Source organism: Taudactylus pleione, unplaced genomic scaffold, assembly GCF_031769625.1.
Source record: "Taudactylus pleione unplaced genomic scaffold, aTauple2 ptg000296l, whole genome shotgun sequence".
In the NCBI taxonomy this organism is placed as follows: Eukaryota; Metazoa; Chordata; class Amphibia; order Anura; family Myobatrachidae; genus Taudactylus; species Taudactylus pleione.
Genome location: NW_028284698.1, coordinates 16,704,563 through 16,725,547, shown reverse-complemented (window position 1 = coordinate 16,725,547; position 20,985 = coordinate 16,704,563). Strand labels below are relative to the sequence as shown.

General features: G+C 44.9%; 1 protein-coding gene and 1 long non-coding RNA gene across 2 annotated transcripts in view; one reads left to right on the top strand and one right to left on the bottom strand.

The window, feature by feature from the left end:
- Window positions 1–983, bottom strand: part of SMARCA1 (SNF2 related chromatin remodeling ATPase 1) — a 201,705-nt gene extending 200,722 nt beyond the window's left edge. Inside the window, exon 1 of the mRNA XM_088482874.1 lies at window positions 807–983. Within this exon, the coding sequence (XP_088339000.1) occupies window positions 807–887 (81 nt within the window). The 5' untranslated portion in view covers window positions 888–983. The remainder of the gene's footprint in view (window positions 1–806) is intronic.
- LOC148511743 (uncharacterized) lies at window positions 704–17,984 on the top strand. The gene is made up of 4 exons (XR_015880235.1): window positions 704–758; window positions 850–1,270; window positions 9,030–9,124; window positions 17,022–17,984. It is a non-coding gene; the product is annotated as an uncharacterized LOC148511743 (long non-coding RNA).
- Window positions 17,985–20,985: the final 3,001 nt, after the last annotated feature.

The window sequence follows — 20,985 nt, the reverse complement described above, 5'->3', positions numbered from 1 at the left end:
ATAAAAAAAAAACAGAGATATATACATTCAAATGGGATCATTAGTATAATTTCCTTGTATTGGTTATGAGGCACAGTGATCCCTATGGCTAGATGCATTTTCTGACAAGTATCAGTGTGTTTTCATCAACAAGTATATTTTACTAACTGCTTACGGGCTTGTTTACATTTGGATGTAAGTCAGGTTTATGACACGCCCCTCAGATGTAGTAGTACAGACCACTTTACCACCGCGCTCATAGGTGCTGCTTTCACAATCTCCCTAAAATAATTTTTCAAAAGTATGGAGTAGACTGCATGGCGTTATCTCACAAGACCTACAGTATCACCTTTAATAAATAAAGAGAAACTGCTTAATGGCACGCTCCATGGGGCTATTCTGTATTTATTCCTTTAGTTTTTATTTAAAAGTGTCACTGTAGATTCCTTGATATGTCTGCCGTCAGTCCCACAACAAGGATGCTATGGAACCTGAAATACAATACAATTTGAAATTCGAAAAAGTACATATTTAGTGGAATAGAAAACAAAGTGTCACCAACCATTTAAAAACTTTTTGAAGCAATGTGCATAAGGATGGCAATACTCTCTGCCAGTGATTACTTAATGGCAGCACTGAATAACTTATACTGTGGCTATATGGGCCTGTAGGAGTCATGCTCCCTGCTCCCTGCAGTGGGCGGGGCGTCAGCACATCAGGACATAAATACAGAGGGTTCCCGCCACCGCCAGGTACCTGATGATGACGTCAGACATACGGTAGGTGTCAGCTGCGCCATCCCGCCTTTATTTATTTTATTTTTTTACCTCCTCGGTATTAATAGGTGCCTCTGTCTCTTCTTCCCGGGAGGTGGACGGCATTTCCTCATCTGAAACTAGTGTCTCCATCACTGCAGCTCCCGGCTCTCCGTATCCGCCTTCCAGCTTTATAAAACGGCCAACGCAGTACGGTAACGTGGGTGAGAGAGAACACCGTAAGCTGGGAATAAGCGACGTCACATCGCAGACAGGGACACGCCCACCCCGACACGGTGCTGACAGCCGCCGCTGGAGTGACAGGCGGAGGGCGGTCCGGTAACGGGAACGCGCAGATGGCAGCGGGCCTGCGCCTCGTTCTCCTGTACTGTCTGTGAGCGGAGGCCGGGGCCTGTCCTCCAGCTGCTGCCAGCCTGTGCCCTGGCATAGATGGGGAGTAGGGATAAAGGTGACATAAGTTGCCAAGCTGCACCCTCTGCATACTATAGCACACACCACTGCTGCTACTTTCCCAGGTAGTTAATGTAATAGTGACTATGAAGTTTTTGAGGTGTAACATAGACATAGTGCATATAGCAAAATGATTCAGCACACAGATAGATACGATAAGAAATGGATATATGATAGAAATATTGCCCCAGTAGTAACACTGGTAGAATATATGATCAAAAATATTGTTTTCATAATTTACATTAAAAATGTATTTAAACAAAAAAGCATAACTATTTAGAACAACAACATAACAATCAGTTATGACAAAGAAAGCAAACTCCATTCCTACAACTTTAGTGTCAGCCAAAGATTACAGTGAGCCGCCACTTCTTACCTGTCTGGCCAGGAGAAGGGGGGGGGGGGGGGGGTCTGTAATTGTGCAGAATCACAATCCTGCACATGTGCACAAATTAGCAAACTGGCCCTGCTTTTAGGGACTGCATGAGCTGCAACCCCTAGAAGCTGGTAAGGGCTGCCATGGGTTGGGTACGGGATGCTGGCGGTCAGAATCCCGACAGGGTTAGAATACTGACTGGTCAATATTCTCATCCTCCCCGGTGCCTGACCCTAACCTCTTTCCCCACCCCCTCCTCTCCCTAGTGTGTGACCCCGGCTACTTACCGTCGAGGTGTCAGCGGACAGATGTCAATATTCTGGCGCCTGCATGCCGCAGGTCAAGATTTTAACCGGATCCATAGCAGCAGGGGAGTGGTTTCTGAAGAGCTCTCTGGTATTGCATATAAATATTATCCTCCCGCCTCCATCCCCCCACCACAAATACATGGAGCAGTCAAAATGTAATGGTAATACACACTATCCCGTCCTGGCTGCCCCGCCGCCCGCACCTCCCCCCCCCCTATACATACAGCAGTCAAAAATGGCATCTTTCTAAAAATATTACTCCTTACCGGCCGCCCCCACCCCCCCGCCTCCAAGACCCCCGGCGCTCTGCTGACATACAGCAGTACTGTATGACTCATCAGGCTTAAACAATAAATATTATCCGGCGGGCGGGGCGGCACCCGGCCACTTACTTGTTGCGGCTGACAGTGGATTACACAGCGCGCCGCTGGCACTTGTGACACAGTGTCCAGGGCGGGTGGCATGAGAGGCGCTGAGTCGTGCGACATCACTGCCTGGGAACTGACTGGGAGGGGCTTGCGCGCTGCAGCTCCCCCTACAGCGAGCCCAGGCAGTGTCAGTTTGAGTTTGAAAAAAAAAAATATAGATTTTGTTCAGCACTGCTCGCCGGCTCGGGCAGGGGGTGTTTCTAGGTACTTGGAAACCCCCCCTGTGTGCGCAGGTGACCAGGGAGAGATTGCCTGTTTGGCTGTGATTAACAGGGAGCACTTCTGATGGGAATCCAATGCTAGGCAGTCCCTGCGGGTGGTGGATACTACTAGGGGTGGCTGCGGTAAAATCTGCCACAGATTACAGCTGGCCAGCGACTGGGTAACAATCAATGTATTTCTAATGGTGCATACACACGGTCAGATTTTTCCTTCAGATATGAACGATAACGATTTAAAAATCGTTCAGTCGTTCATATCTGAAGGAAAATCGTTCATATCTGACATGCCTGAACGATGGACGATCAACGATGCGCGTTCCCGATGGTCAGATAACGATTTCTGACATCTGATGTGTTTGCAGTCAGACTTGGACGATTCCATTCATTTTAATGCAGTCAAAAATCGTTCAATCGTTCAAATCGTTCAAAACTTTGGTAAAATCGTTCAAATCGTTTAATCGTTCAATCGTTCATCTGACAAATCTGACCGTGTGTACGCTCCATAAGTGTCGGCAGAAAGCTATCAAAGGTTTGTGACTGTGCATGCACATTCCAGAGGTGATAGACTTTTCACTATTACATGAGTATTCAACATGCGGCCTTCTAGCTGATGTGGAACATCTCAACATGACCTTGCAGAGTTTTATTATTCTCTCCTAGCAAAACCGTGGCAGGGCATGTTGGGAGGTGTAGCTCCACGGCAGCTGGAGGGCCACTTGTGGAATATCCCTACACTAATGGATCTCCATCATAGATAGTTAGCAACCATCGATCAATGGTTTACTATCAGTTATGTTTCCAACCTTACCATATATGGTTCCTGGCTACACAGCCTCATACAACTATATTATTATTAACCGTTCCTTATACAGCGCAGAAAATTCCGTTGCACTTTACAATTTGAATGAACATTTTACTGGGTTGTAACAGTCATACTCGCATAAAGGTAAGAGGACCCCAGGGGAGTATCTATACTTTGGCCAGGATGGCACTTGCCGGGGGCGCCACCCGGCAGTACCACCATAGCAATACATGCGCCCCGCTGTGGACCGGTTTGGTGTGCTGGGCACCCGCTGCAAAGGATAGGTAGGGAAGCCGCACAGAGTGGAGAATGCTCTGGGGGCACACCCAGACGCTGCTGCAATTTCTGTTTGCCAGGTGCCTGCTGTGATTTATATAAGCGGTGCACCTGGCTGTCCTGACTGCTGTGAGGGCTGTGTATAGATCCCCTTCAGTAGGTACATCTACGGAAGGGGATCGATCCACAACCCTGCTGTGAGCTCTGCCTCCCCCGGATACCTCATGGCGCACTGGCTTTCCAGTGACTCAGGTCCCAGTGCAAGGGATCGAGGAGCTGTTCAGCGCGGCATGGGAAGGCGGCACGGCACTGAGAGGTTAACAGGTCAGTCTCTTGTTAGTGTTGGCCGGGTAGGGGGTGGGTGTGTGTGTGTGTGTGTGTTAGATCAGTCTCTTGTTGGTGTGTGTTTGTAAGTATGATGTGTGTATGTATGCTGTGTGTGTGTGTTTGTAAGCATGTTTGTTTGATTGTTCTGTATGTATGTATACATATATACAGTGTGTGTGTGTATATGTATATATATATATATATATGTATATATATATATATATTGTCTATATATAATATAATACCCCCCCCCCCTGAAAATTCTGCGTTTGCCCCTTGCTGCCCTGTCAGAATAGAAATATATGTATTTATAATATAGGGTCCGGCTCTCCTGGTAAGAAAAGATACTGATGAATGATCAGGATAGAAATACCCTTCTTATGCCTAAAAATACAGTAGTTCCTAAACCTCTATTACCATGGGTATCCCAGTTTAACCCGATTAGTGGGCAAATCAATAAGATCTCAAAACAATTGTGGCCGATAACCCAAAATGATAACTACATTAAACTCAGACACTAGACTTATGCCATGCTATAGACTAAATAGAAACTTGAGAGATATTCTTGTTAAAACCAATATTACTACTTGTTTACCATCCATGCATACTTTTATACCTACTAAAATGAGATTCTTTAGGTGCTCTTGCTATCTCATCCCAGGTGATACATTTTATCACCCTCATATCGGTAAGGCATACTCTATTCGCTTTAGATTAACATGTAATAGCAAGTTTATAGTCTATCAAATATTGTGCCCATGTTGACTATCGTATATTGGCAGGCCAGAACGTACTTTTAAAGAACGTATTACAGCACATCGTTTTGCCATTAGATCCACAATTTCAACTGGGAATAGTGAACAGCCTGTGGCTCGCCACTTTTCTAATGCATCTCACACATTGGCATTGTTGAAATACAGAATGATTGACCATGTACCCCCATTAGCACAAGGGGGAGATTGCGTTCTTAAACTCCTACAGACTGAAACCCATTGGATTTACAAATTAGGTACCCTTGTTCCCAGGGGCCTGAATGACCATTTGGGTTTAGGTAATTTCATCTAGATGTGTACTATATAGTATAGTGCCGTGCATATCTTTATACATCATGTGAGATATGCGGGCTATTTATAATATTGATTTGCTATCTTTAGTGATGCACATATCGTATTATATGGATCTATGTCAAACAGGTGCCTATGACTGCTATCCCGCTATGTTGTTGATATTTCTGCATTAGGTTTTTTGTTAATGATTATAAATTGCACCAGTGATAATCTAGTCATAAATGGGGTGTTATCCGATATATATATATATATCCTATGTTTTCTTGATAGTACTTTGACGACTGCATTTAATTATTCATATATTGAGATTACGGCAGTAGTATTGTAGCTGCAGAGAGAGTGATATACATATTTGCTAGTTATGTTTATTAGTATAGCGTGGTGCCTTTGTCATAATGATGGGCACAGGTGATTGACTCACGGCATGGAGTGACATCATTCAGTAGCGCTGCCGGCCGGGTGATTGCCCTGCAGTGCTGCACCACCCTAGGACGTGTTTGTGTGTATATAATATATTATGGGGAGGGGACACACAAGAAAAGTGTAAGTGTAGAGAGGCCAAAAATTCTCTGCGCTTTATATATAATTTATGTAAAAGGGAGTAGGGGACAAAGCAGTATTAAACAAAACACACACGCATACATATACAGTAAGTGAATATGAAGGGTAATAGGGGACCATTAATTATAAATAAGAGAAGGGGTGAGGGCGGCAACAACAAAAAATAATTTAACTATACATATAAGTGAAGAGTTACTGTGGACAAAAATATTAATCAGATATACTGCAATTAACAATGCAATTGGAGGGGTCAGGATTGGAAGTAGGAGGAGTCAGGGTTCATTCTTAAGCCGCCCCCGCCCTACTGTGTGGTAGGGGAAATGCAAGAGAGGAGGGGGCGCTGTCCCTTAGCTTGCCAGGGGCGCTCACTCCTAGATACTCTCCTTGAGGACCCTGCTCGCAAGCTTACAATCTATGGGATATTCCAATAGAATTGCAGCGAAGCCAAGAGGGGGCAAACACAAAGTACATGGGTTTCCCTCTTACATCTGCCATGGCAATTACATGGGATCCATCATAGGTTTTAGAGCACTAATGCGTAAACCAGTTCCTTATACATATCCATTCAATACTGTCTGAGCTGGTGGTGCCCTATTGGACCTACTAATGGTGCGTACACACTGGGCGATTAAAGTGGACGACTGAACGATATCGTTATCGTTCAGTCGTCCACTTTATCGTCCATTTTTAAGCCCAAAAAGATGAACGATGACGACGCGCGTTCCCGCGGGTCGTTCGTCATCATCGGGCTGACATGCAGGCCAACCTGACGATCTCGTCAGGTTGCTGCATGTCAGGGAATGGGGGAGAGAGCCCGGCGCTGAACGATATCGTTAATGATATCGTTCAGCGGCTGTGCTCAATGTCATAAACGACATTGAGCACAGCCTGCCGGGGACACACTAGACGATATCGCTCAGGGAGCATATCGTCTAGTGTGTATGCACCTTAAGTATTGTTTGTCTGTTACCATGGACAATTCTGGCCAGCTGCTGCTGGTCACGGTCATTAAGGACCCGTATTGCGTGGCTAGATTTTCAGTGCACAAATCTAAGCTCTTTGCTAGTCAAACTTCTGTATACTGTGCCAATATAACAGTGGTGTGGCTATTATTCCAAATAGCACACCGATCGGCAAGGTCATTAGTCTATGGGCTAGATTGTCATATCAGTGGAATCTCTATACATGTTTGCTGGCTCATTTTGCTGTGTTGTTCTTATACCAAACAGATTATTCGGGCAACAAAGCTAACTCACTTAAATCATTTGCTTAACTATAATTTGGTTTATTTTATATTGAAATTAATTGCGAAGTCCTTACATACTTTGAAGGCTTATAAAGCTGTGCGGCTATCACAAGGACAATGCTCTAAAGCTGTGTGTGTGTATATGTGTGTGTATGTATATATAATATATATATATATTAGTCAGGTCCATAAATATTGGGACATTGACAGAATTTTCATATTTTGTCCTCTATTCACCACCACAATGGCTTTGAAATGAAACAAACAAGATGTGCTTTAACTGCAGACTTTCAGTTTAATTTGAGGGTAATTACATCCAAATCAGGTGAACAGTGTAGGAATTACAACGGTTTCTATGTGCCTCCCACTTTTTAAGGGGACAAATGTAATGGGACAAACTAAACAATCCTAAATCTAACTGTCACTTTTTAATACTTTGTTGCAAATCCTTAGCAGGCAGCCTGAAGTCTGGAACGCATAGACATCACCAGACGCTGGGTTTCATCCCTGGTGATGCTCTGCCAGGCCTCTACTGCAAATGTCTTCAGTTCCTGCTTGTTCTTGGGGCATTTTCCCTTCAGTTTTGTCTTCATCAAGTGAAATGCATGCTCAATCGAATTCAGGTCAGGGGATTGACTTGGCCATTGCATAACATTCCACTTTTTAGCCTTAAAAAAACTTTGGTTGCCTTTGCAGTATGCTTCGGGTCATTGTCCATCTGCACTGTGAAGCGCTGTCCAATGAGTTCTGAAGCATTTGACTGAATATTATTATTATCCTTTATTTATATGGCGCCACAAGTGTTCCGCAGCACCTTACAAAGTACATAAACAAATTATTTGACAACTGACTTACAGTACAAAATAGGACAAGGACATGGATAATATACATTGATACATAAGTGACCATAACACCTAGATATGCAACAGAGTGTAAGCAACCAAGTGTTAGGTGCCCTGGAGGGGGGTAAGAAGTAGGCAAAAGTAAAGTAAGGAGAAGCACAAGAGGGTAGAGGCGGCAGGGGAGGGGGGCGGGGAAGGGGTTAAAAGAGGCAGCCATAGAGAATATGAGCATATAATATGCCTGAAACACTTCAGAATTCATTCTGCTGCTTTTGTCAGCAGTCACATCATTAATAAATACAAGGAACCAGTTCCATTTGCAGCCATACATGCCCACACCATGACACTACCACCACCATGCTTCACTGATGAGGTGGTATGTTTTGGATCATGAGCAGTTCCTTTCCTTCTCTTCCCATCACTCTGGTACAAGTTGATCTTTGTCTCATCTGGCCATAGGATGTTGTTCCAGAACTGTAATGGCTTTTTTAGATGTTGTTTGGCAAACTGTAATCTGGTCTTCGTGTTTTTGTGGTGAACCCTCTATATTCAGTCTTGTGAAGTCTTCTCTTGATTGTTCACTTTGACACATATACATCTACCTCCTGGAGAGTGTTCTTGATTTGGCCAACTGTTGTGAAGGGGTTTTTCTTGGCCAGGGAAATAATTCTTTTGTCATCCACCACAGTTGTTTTCCGTAGTCTTCCGGGTCTTTTGGTGTTGCTGAGCTCTCCGGTGCGTTCTTTCTTTTTAAGAATGTTCCAAACAGTTGATTTGGCCATACCTAATGTTTTTGCTATCTCTCTGATGGGTTTGTTTTGATTTTTCAGCCTAATGATGGCTTGCTTCACTGATAGTGACAGCTCTTTGGATCTCATATTGAGAGTCAACAGCAACTGATTCCAAAGGCAAATGTCACACCTAGAATCAACTCCAGACCTTTTACCTGCTTAATTGATAATGAAATAACAAGGTAATAGCCCACACCTGTCCATGAAATAGCTTTTGAGTTGATAGTCCCATTACTTTTGGCCCCTTAAATAGTGGGAGGCAAATATTGAAAAAGTTGTAATTCCTACACCGTTCACCCGATTTGGATGTAATTACCCTCAAATTAAATCTGAAAGTCTGCAGTTAAAGCACATCTTGTTTGTTTAATTTCAAAACCATTGTGGTGGTGAATAGAGGCCAAAATCTGAAAATTCTGTCAATGTCCCAATATTTATGGACCTGACTATATGTATGTATGCATGTATGTAGATATAAATTATAATGATATTCCCAATGGATACTGCTATAGAGATAAGTGGATCATGGACTTGTAACTCACCTTATTGTCCTGTAGATGTCATATGCGTTATGTTCCACAGGACAGTTTATCAAATCCAAGGAGATACTTTATGAACTGGATGTGTCAGAATCAGGACGCCAGCATCCTGACAGGGTTAGACACCAACACTTGTCGGTCAGTATTCTAACCCTACCTTACCCCTCCCTCCCTGGTGTCTGACCCCAACCTCCCTCTCTTCCTCGCACCCTAGACCTAACCCTTAGTGCCTGACGCTAACGCTCCCTCCAACCCCACTACTTACCTTCGGGGGGGTTGGCGCCGGGGCTCTGACAAATGCCCCACGGTTGGGATACTGACCACATCCCTTTATGAACATCCTTGGGACAAGATACCTTTAAAGGTATTACACCTAACAACCTAGTTTTCTCTAAGCACCTTTAATTATTTTATTAGGTTATTCCTACTAGTATTACATCCTTTATTTATATTTGATTACTGCATTCTTATGTGTATTATTCTGAGCTGCTAAAAAGAGCAACATTGTTTATGATATTGTAACTCATTGGAAGATACATTATAACATACCATGGTTTGCTAATTTATTTCAACTGATGCTACATTACGTGTTACTTTTAAATCCATTTATAGTCCCATGGACACTTATTTAATCCTTTAGAGGACTAATAAAATAAATGCATCCTTGCGTAAGTTGCTGATTGCCCCTGTGATTATAATATATCCTGGGATTCAATATAAAAGACTGCGGACTAAGCAACACTGGTGGAATCATCACCACATTAAATTACAGATTATATCTCTAGCTGTACTATTATGTGGAACAATCTTTATTGAAGCTTTTCTGGATGCGTAATATCAGGTATAACTAATTTAGTAGTTTTAATAACTGAAAAAAATATTTTCTAGATTTTAAATAAACAAATCATTCCACAGAAGAAAAACAAAGGAGTCCAGCCTCCACAGGTAAACATAATTGTCCCTGAAAGGGAAAAAATACACACACACTGGCCCCACAGGGAAAAAAATATATACACATTGGCCTACACAAAAAAATTAAACGCATATGCAATGATTGCGCCCACAGAAAAAAAATATAACACATTGGTTCATTGCCCCCACAGCCAGAAAAATAAAACAAACATTGATTCGACCAGCCCCTACAGAAGACTGTGACCTCAAGTGCTGGGCTGTCACAGCTGCAGAGCTAATTGCAGGAGACCAGCCTCCAGTCGCTTCAAAAAGTCCAGACCAGTGAACATCTCCCTCCAGAGAGGCCAAGCCAGTGGGTTGAAACTTGGTCCCACTCCCTGCCTTACTCGGGCGCTCAGCCCCTCATCACTGTCCTTGGCCTCTCCTCCTGCTCAGCCCTCAACACCATACTCCGCCAAAAACCCCATCATCACATTTCTTAGCCTCGTTACAAGTTGTTCAAATTCAATATAATAATATTCACACACCAATAAATTACATTTCAGCCCCACACCCGAAGTTCATGCCAGTCAGTGGATCTTGCTTGCTGCAGCCTGCAGTGCTGTTCACATTCCCAGCTTCTCTTGGTCAAGTCTTCACACTGGCAGCGGCTCACTCCTCCTCCTTATTCCTCACTGGTCTAATCAGCAGGGGGAGAAGCGGCACGCCCTTGCACCTCCCTTTGCTAGAGATAGATAGATAGATAGATAGATAGATAGATCTATCTATCTCATAGGTACAGTATTGGTGTAATTAAATATAGTACATAAAAATATAACAGCACAAATGTATCTCTGGAATTATCTGCCATACCTTGATACATGTGATACAAATATAAGAGCACACTCACACTAGCGCACAAGATTTAAACCTGATCTTTAGCCTTTTTTCCTATTTATCATTTCTGTTTTTATTTGGTAAGTCTCGTGCAATTTATGTATAAAATAGTGAAATATTATTGTTTTATGTGATTATATTAATAAAAGTTGTTTTATTCATGATACTTAAGTGCACCAATTATAGACTTTACCTTTTCTCTTGATATTGCTATATGTCTACCACTGTCTATGGTCGCACCCCTTCTCTATTATTAACTTATACTAGATGACACCAATAGGGCTGCCGAGAGGAGGGGAGAGGGTTTTCTTTATCCAGGCTTGTTGGAGGGGCTTGGCGGAAGCCCAGGTCCTGCAGACCCCCATCACTGGAGGATACGGTACTTCAGATAGGGAGAGAGAGGACTGACTGCTGCAGCAGTCTCTCACCGAGCTGTGTGCTCAGGTAGTGAGAGAGACTGCTGCTTTAGCAGTCCTCTCTTTCCTTGTATGATGTGTGGGGGAGGGTAAGCATTCATCCCCAGATACTGGCTCCCCCAGACACTGGCATCCCCCCTGCGCGTGTGGCCACTTCTGCAGCCAGGTGAGAACTTTTCCCCGTATTCAATTGCAAAGAGTTTCCGCCGGTGCAAATAGTCTGCGCCTTGTAACCAGCGGACAAGATTCGCCTCTGAAAGGAAGTGGAAAAGTGCAGTTTGGGGTGCAAAGTTGCGGGAACACCCCTGCAACCTTGGGACAGCCCCCCAAAAGTAAACTGCGTCAAAAAAAAGATTAAAGAATACTTTAGAGCACCCCAAAAAAGTACTTTAATTTTAGGGGTGAAAAAAAACAAAGTTGAGGACAAACTCAAAAACTAGCAAAATAGACTCCAGGGGGTCCCCAAGTATGGCCAAGGTGTTTTGTTGTTTGCATGTGCTTGCTGAGCGTGCGTTTTTGTTTTTTTTAGCGATTTTTAACCATGCACCCATTTTCATGTACCCCAAATTTGCTGGGACTACTCATTTTCCCCCCAAAAAACTGCTAAATGCTATTCTTCACCACTTGTGCAAAAAAATGCTAAATAGCACCAATTGAGAGCATTAAAGCACCCCAAATACCTTCAGCAGGGCTTTTCGGGGGTATCCATAGTGATCCCCCATGTCAGTGCATCTTTTGTGAGGTGTCAGGCTGATTTCCCCAAATCTGACAGTACTTTTCGCCGATCTCAGTTTCGCCAGGACGTGTTCTTGCGTCCTTTGCAATTGAATAGGGCGAATCGCGGTGAGCGCAATACTTTTTTCCAGAGGCAAAACTGGCGATGACTGCGAAATACGGGCCTTAGAGGGAGTCTTAAAAAGTCAGTAAGTGTGCTACAGGGCATTCTGAACACTGCCAATCTGTAGCAGCTAGACTTTGCTCTTGATAATCATTATAACTTAAAGTTTTTGAGGAGAGGGTTTATCCCCCAGAAACTTTGTACTAAAGGGGTTAATTTAATCTGTGACAAGAAAAATATAAAAGTTTGATTATTTTTCTATTTGGCCCCTGTACTAGTGTGGGGTGGGGAGGCAGTATTTATTGATTTATTGTTTAATTTCTTCTTCAGGGTCCATAGGGTATCCACAGGATACCTTGGGGTATAGGTGTGACGTCAGTCGCAGGGCACCAAAGAGTTAAGCTTTCAGCCTCCCAGGATGCACTAGGTCCCCCTCCTATACCCCGCCCCCGGGCCAAGGCACCTCAGTTTAGTTTGGTGCCCGGCCGGCGTCGGGTGCACCTGTCGGAGTGGGGGCTAGAAGAGCCCCTGAAGCTTTCTTCAGTGCAGCTGTGGCTGCACATCTGGATGTACAGCATGGACAGTCAGTCCTGACGTCCATGCTGTCTTCCCTACACCCCCGCCGGTACCAGAACGTCGGTACCGATCCGGGGATGCTAGTGAGCATCTGGGGTCACAGCTAGCGGTGACCCCAGATGTTCCGGACCATGGCCGGATCCAAGGGGGATGAAGGGCGATGCCACAGTCTTTCCTCTTTCGGGTCAGTTGGTGGACCATTTAGAGGAGGCGTGGAAACAACCTGGCAAAAGATACCAGCCGCAGAGACGCCTGGCGGTGGCTTATCCGTTCGCGGATAATTATTTTGCTAAGTGGGAATCCCCTCCACAGGTGGATTCTCACGTGACCCGTCTTGTCCGTAGTGCCACATTGCCGATGCCATCCTTGTCCTCCCTTAAGGATGCTACGGACCGCAAGGTAGAAATCTGCCTGAAGTCCGCTTATTCCCTTGCAGGGGGGGCAGCACGGCCGGCTATGGCCATTTGCTGGGTTGCCAGAGCGATGGAGCGCTGGGCGGATTCATTAGAGGCTTCTTTTGAATCCAACTGTCCGGCCGAACAGGCGGAGTTGAGTGGCAATCTCCGTGATTCGGCCACCTACATCAACGAGGCGGCTCTAGACATTAGTACTCTGGTGTCTAGAATTTCTTCAGCAGCGGTAGCTGCTCGTCGCACCTTGTGGCTGCGATCCTGGAAGGCGGACGCAGATTCCAAGAAAGGTCTGGAAGCGTTGCCGTTTACCGGAGAAGTTCTCTTCGGTCCGGATCTGGATAAGATTGTGGCCACGCTGGCGGCAGCCAAATCTGCTTGTCTCCCGTCGGCCGCTGCTCCTTCTGGTTCTGGACCATCGTCCTTTCGGTCATCTAGGGCCCAGGGCAGGCCCAAACCACAGTCGTTTCCTCGACAGGCTGGCCCTAAGAAATCGGTCAAGCCCCGGAAACAGGCATGGAGTACCAGACGTCCGGCCCCCAAGCCAGATGACAAGCCTGCGGCCTGACGGTCCGGGTCTCCCCTTGGGGGATCCCAGGGTGGGAGGCCGCCTGCTGCAGTTCTCCCGGTGTTGGTCGTTCACTACGACAGACACTTGGGTTCTGGAGGTGGTCTCCCACGGGTACGCCCTCTCCTTCCGGCACAGACCCCCGGCTCAATTCTTCACCACGGGTCTACCATCAGACCGGAACAAGGCTACGGAGCTGCGGAAGGTATTGCACACTATGCTCCAGGCTGGAGTTATAGTGTCTGTTCCATTCTCCCAGAGGGGCCAGGGTTTCTATTCAAATCTATTTTTGGTACAGAAACCCAATGGGTCATATCGTCCGATTCTCAACCTCAAAGCACTCAACAAGTCTTTGCGGGTCCCGAAGTTTCGGATGGAGACCCTACGGTCCATCATTCTGGCGCTGGAACCTGGGGACTACATGGTGTCATTGGACATGCAGGATGCTTACCTGCATGTCCCTATTCTTTTGCGCCATCAAGAGTTCCTTCGGTTTGCAATCCGCAGCGACCACTTTCAGTTTCGGGCGTTACCTTTTGGCCTGGCGACAGCACCACGTGTTTTCACCAAGGTGATGGCGGTCATGGCGGCTTCTCTGCGGCTGCAAGGAGTCCGCATGTTGCCGTACTTGGACGACCTGTTATTGGTGGCAGGATCTCCAGAGCTCCTGTTACACCACTTGGACCTGACCATTGCACTGCTGCAACGGCACGGCTGGCTAATCAACTGGCAGAAGTCCACTCTAATCCCGTCTCGGAGGATTCTGCATCTTGGAGCCTTATTGGACTCGGGACAGCAAAGGATCTTCATGACGGAGGACAAGATCTCTGCTTTACAGTCAAGGGTGCGCAGTTGTCTGCACAGCCGCCGGGTGTCCTTACACTCGGCGATGAGGTTACTGGGCTCCATGGTGTCGGTGTTCGACATGGTGGAATACGCCCAGTTTCACTCCAGACCTCTGCAGCACCTGATCCTGTCCAAGTGGAACGGGCTGCCTCAGTCTCTGAAGTTCCAGACGATTGTGCTCACCCCGGAGGTTCGCCTGTCCCTTGCGTGGTGGTTAAAGACGACCCACCTCAACAAGGGACGTCCGTTCTGGGTTCCAAATTGGGTCCTGTTGACAACGGACACCAGTCTTCGGGGCTGGGGAGCAGTTTCGGGTCCACACTTGTTCCAGGGCAGGTGGACGCCGACAGAAGCGGAGCTTCCAATAAATATCTTGGAACTCCGTGCGGTCTTCAATGCTCTCCTGCAGGCACAGCGGTTTCTCCAGGGTCACCCGGTGCAGGTCCAGTCGGACAATGCTACCACCGTGGCCTACATAAACAGGCAAGGAGGAACTCGCAGTCGGGCGGCTCTCGTAGAGGTCTCTCGGATCCTGGTTTGGGCGGAGCGCAATCTTCCGGCCATATCAGCGGTCTTCATCCCGGGAGTGCTAAATTGGGAGGCGGACTTTCTAAGTCGCCAGGACGTTCATCCAGGGGAATGGTCCCTGCACCCGGACGTTTTTCCACTACTGGTGGACAGGTGGGGTCTTCCAGAAATCGACCTCATGGCGTCCCGGCACAACAACAAGTTGCCGGTGTACGGGTCTCGCACAAGAGACGAAGGGGCGTCTCTGGTGGATGCTCTGTCCGTCCGGTGGACGTTCAGGTTCGCATACCTGTTCCCTCCGGTCTCCCTTCTTCCACGGGTAATCCGGAAATTCAAACAGGAAGGAGGGACGCTCCTGTTGATAGCTCCCGCGTGGCCCAGACGGCACTGGTTCTCAGACCTTCAGGGTCTGTCCGTGGACAGTCCTCTGCGGTTGCCGCTACGACCGGACCTTCTGTCTCAGGGTCCTTGTCTTCACCCGGACCTGACTCTGCTGTCTTTGACGGCGTGGCTGTTGAGACGGCCATGCTGAGGTCCCGGGGGTTTTCCAGCTCTGTGGTGCGTACCATGTTACGAGCTCGGAAACCGTCTTCCGCAAGGATATACCATCGCGTGTGGCATACGTTCTTCCAGTGGTGTCGACCGAGAGGTTATGCACCACGGGAGTTTCGTCTGTCTCGGATTCTCGCCTTCCTGCAAGCGGGACTAGATCATGGGCTTCGCCTTGCTTCTTTGAAGGTACAGGTTTCGGCCCTATCTGTCTGGTTTCACCGTAGGATTGCTACAATCCCGGATGTGCGCACCTTTATGCAAGGTGTTCTCCGTATTCAGCCGCCCTTGGTTCCACCTGTGGCGCCTTGGGATTTGGCTGTGGTCCTGAGGGCTCTCCAAGGACCGCCGTTTGAACCACTGGGCTCAGTGGATATTAAATGGCTAACAGCTAAGACTGTTTTCCTTCTGGCCATTGCTTCGGCCAGACGTGTTTCTGAGTTAGGGGCTCTTTCTTGTAGACCCCCTTTCTTGGTTTTTCATGGGAACAGGGCAGTGCTCCGCACTCGGCCCGAGTTTCTTCCCAAAGTTGTTTCCCAGTTTCATGTTAACGAGGAAATAGTTGTTCCGGCCTTTAACACACCGGGTCTTTCCGTGGGTGAGGCCTCTTTGGATGTTGTGCGGGCCTTAAGGACTTATGTTGACCGCACTTCTTCGTTTAGGAAGTCGGACGCTTTGTTGTCCTCTATGGCTTCTGTAAAAAGGGTTGGCCTGCTTCAAAGCAAACTTTGGCAGCCTGGATCCGTATGGCTATTTCTGAAGCTTATCTTCATGAAGGCCTACCGGTCCCTCCTTCTCTGAAGGCTCATTCCACTAGGTCTGTGGGTCCTTCGTGGGCAGCTCGACGTGGTGCCTCGGCAGTTCAGATCTGCAAGGCTGCTACGTGGTGTTCTGTCCATACCTTCGTGAGGTATTACAGGTTTGACACCTTCGCCTCTCAGGATGCTTCCTTCGGGCGGCGGATTCTCCTTTCTGCACAGGAGCGTCCCTACCCTTAAAGGATACTGCTTTGGGACATCACCAAGGTATCCTGTGGATACCCTATGGACCCTGAAGTAGAAAATATGAGATATGGTAAGAACTTACCCTTGTTATCTCTATTTCTACGAAGTCCATAGGGTTCCACAGGACTCCCGCCCTGTCGCACCTGTGCTGCAGATGGGCTTTGCTCTGGTCACCGGTTTCCCGTCTCCCTCTGGTGAGAATGTGATTCTTGTATGTGTCCAGATCTTTGTTCTCTCTCTTCCTTCTCCTCCGGCCTAGGGCTTGGTAACTAACTGAGGTGCCTTGGCCCGGGGGTGGGGTATAGGAGGGGGACCTAGTGCATCCTGGGAGGCTGAAAGCTTAACTCTTTGGTGCCCTGCGACTGACGTCACACCTATACCCCAAGGTATCCTGTGGAACCCTATGGACTTCGTAGAAATAGAGATAACAAGGGTAAGTTCTTACCATATCTCATATTTTTGTTGGTTCTGTGCATTACTATTTTTTTTTATTTTTTTTTTATTTTTTACAGATGCAATTGTACATACTTTGGCCAATCAACCAGTCTGAAAACTGACAGAGCAAAACTTTCCGGAGCTGAAACCCAATTGGGAAATCCATCTATAGATGTGGTGCCTAATAATAAAAGCCTATGGGCTTATTTTCGCATAATTCCCTGAGCGGTATCCAATAGGATTCCTACCACTTTCTTTAGCGGCTCATGCATGCAATGTATGCAAACCCAGATGTCCTCAAACTGCAAAAGACTGCTCTAATTGGAAGAGCTGTCCTTTGTAGTCTTAATCACAAATCTACTTTCATATGGCATTAATAAACTCCACTATGCATGCGGGATGTATCGATTTGAAAATGTGATGCTCAATACTTCCCGCCCTTAGAGGTTTACACAGAAAAGCTATATCAAAATTACACCTGTGTACAAGCCATTATACAGGCTTGAATCTTTAAATAAATGTGATTGTACTGTTGCAGAAGAATAGAACTGAACCATAATATTTAATTTTAATTATATAACACCACCAATTACACAGCGTTATACATAGAATATTTGTTATTCACAGTAGTCCTTTTAGTCAGCAGCCAATTAACCTGCCAGTATGTTTTTGGAGTGTGGGAACGCACTAATCATGAGGTTTTGTTATGGGTTTTAGATTCAGACTTTACAATACTTCATCTTAATCCTCTCATTGTAATATTCATTATTGTAATTTCTCTTTGTGCGCACACTAATGTACCCTTTTTTTCTAGTTGTTTTTTTTTATATGGGCCGAAAACCGTATTTCATATCTTTGAATATTCTCTGATGTATTCATTTATACAATGGTTTACTGTAGCCAGTTTTATTAGGTATAGTTTCCCTAGTATCAAAATTAACACTGCATATTTCTAATTGAGATCAGTATGACATATTTATAGACTTAAAAAATTATTTGTGAATTCATTCTTGATAATGTTATTAGAACTTAACATGTGACCTAGTGTGTGATAATTATTAGGTACACTCATTGTTCCGCCTTCTCATTATTGTTATTCTTATTATTATATGCTACTTTATACTTTGGAAATCGCAACGTATCTTTGGGTAAAACCTGGGAAACAAAGTAAATGTTTCTAGGGTTTATTGGTGTGCTAACATTTTTCCTATACAGTACTTATTATAGAAATCAACAAGCGCTCTGCACTCACCATAATAACTAACTATAATAATTAACAGTGGGGTTTTTGGTTCATGAATTGATCAATGCATTTAAGCTTGCAACCCCCGTCAAGGAACCCCACTTTACTGCGAATCCCTACACTATTGCTCAGAATTATAACGTGGAAATGGCATATCTGGATTTTAACAGTAATGTGATAGCTATCTGGTTTAAAGCTCACAGCAACTTTGCCTTTAGGGGTGAGACTTAAGGTGCTCACACACTAGGCGATGTGGTCACGATGCGATATCGTGTCCAATTTTCCCTTGAACTCTCCCCGGCAGTCGTGGGCACAATTTGGTATTAAAAACTGTCCAATGTGACAAACGATCAATCGTGCCTCCTAACTATTCCAGTGCATCGTGACTGAGATTGTCAGATCTTGCCTGCAGCAGGCAAGATCTGAAGATGCGATGTACGACCAGCGGGTACTTCGCATAGGCATCGTGATCGTGAGTAGACACGATTAGGACATATTTTACACGATCTGTCGTCCCGTTTCGTTGGAATCGGGCTGATTGTGTAAAATATTGCCTAGTGTGTGGGCACCTTTATTATATGTAGCTCAGCAGGACAATTTCCTTAGACAAATGCCATGCTCAATTAACCCTGCTGAGGGTTTCCCAGTCCTGTGCTGAACCCATTTTGATACATTCCAACATCAATATCACTCTTATTTTTATTTTTTATGTAGAACCCACACAAATTATACATTGTTTTTTTATTTACAGAAAATTTTATTTACATTTCCAAAAATAACATTAGACTTGTTTCCCTCATCTAACACTTACCAAAATAGGCAAAAAATTACATTTCAATTAAGTGAGCTAAAAGCAAATGCGATTATTTTTTATAAACACCACAAAGAAATACTTTGTGGTTTTTGCTTCCACTTTAATCCAATTTTCAATAATTGACAAAAAAATGGGATGGTTTTCCATAACAAAATCTGTACTTGAAAAGGATGGTTCATTTCTTGAATTTCTCACAATTTTTCGCCATCTTGATTTAAACACTAGCAATGTGTAGAATAATATAGTAGCCCAACAAGACTTATTTTTTAAACTATAAAATCTACTGCATTAAAGTAGCAGACACCTTTTTTATTTTGCACAAGATGGGGGGGGACATCTGGGCTTGAGATCACCTCCAGGTATGGAAAATATTTTTTGTGTACAGTTTTAGTCATTTGGGGATATTTATCATAGCTTGGAGAGAGGTATAGTACCAACCAATCAACTCCTAACTGTCATATTGCAAACTAAGGGGTCTACAGTATGTAGTAATATCTCTTAATATGCCCCTTGACCTCTTGGCAGTTGTTGAAAGGTGATCAGCAGACAATGGGGGAGATTTTTTAAATCCGCTTCTGTAATTTTTTTATGTACAAATCCTTGGAGAGAGAGAGAGAAAGTGGACGGAGATAAAGTACCAACAAATCAGCTCCTGACTGTCATTTTTTTTCAAACAGCCTGTAACGTGACAGGGGCTGACTGGTTGGTACTTCAAATCAAATCCATTTACTGTCACATCCACATACAATGTGTCAGCAAAAATGTAATGCAAAATACTCAGTCAATAAATTACATAAAACCATTAAAAATGGAAACTATTAATTGCAGCAGGGAAGTAACTATTCCGTAACCTGCTAGTGTGACACCTAAGACATCTAAAATGCTTACGAGAAGGCAAAAGAGAGAACAGAATGACATGGGTGGCTGTGATCGGTGACAATCTTATTTGCTTTAGAAGCACACCTTTTAATATAAATATCTTCAAGTCTAGGTAAAGATTGACCAATAATTCTTTCGGCTGCTTTAATCACCCTATCCAATGAGCTACGATCCAAACACTTGGAGTTCCCATACCAAACAGTGATAGAATAAGTCAAAAGGCTCTCAATTATACCACAATAAAAATGTACCAAAAAAGGCCTAGATAATCCACTTGCTTTTAGCTTCCTAAGAAAATACAGGCATTGCTGAGCCTTTCCCACCACTGAAGAGATATGCGAGGACCATGACAAATCCTCAGAAAAATTAATACCAATAAACTTAAAACCTCCATCCCTCTCCACTTCAACACCATTCAAGAATAAGGGATGGGGTGCACTTTTCCTGGACCTACTAAAATCTACCACCATCTCTTTTTAGTTTTCTTACTGTTTAACAGCAGCTTGTTGTCCTCTCCCCACCTAACAAGTTGATCTGCCTACGCTCTATAACTATCCTCATTAGTGATCAAACCCACAATCATGGTGTCATCAGCAAATTTCACGATGAGATTAGATTCTGAACTAGAGACACAATCTGATGTATAGAAAGGGACTTAATACGCAACCTTGAGGTACTCCTATATTCACAACAATTGGAGACGAAAGCAGATCTCCCAACCTAACTGACTGCAAACGGTCAGTCAGGAAATCCAACAGCCAATTACAGATAGGCACACCAAAACCAATTGCTTGGAGTTTAGCAATAAGTAAAGATGGTACTACAGTGTTGAAAGCAGGACTGTAGTCCACAAACAACAATCTAGTGTAAGAATCCTTGTTCTCTAGATGACACAGTACCTTGTGAAGAACCATAAGGGCAGCAACTTCATTAGATCTATATGTACTTTATCTCCATCCACTTTATCTCTCTCCAAGGCTTAGTGCATAGACCCCACAGCCTGTAAAATGACAGAAGCTGCTTTAAAAAATCTCCCCCATTATTGCAAGGTGATCAGCAGACAACTACCAAGAGGTCAAGGGGCGTATTATGAGAGGAGGTGGCT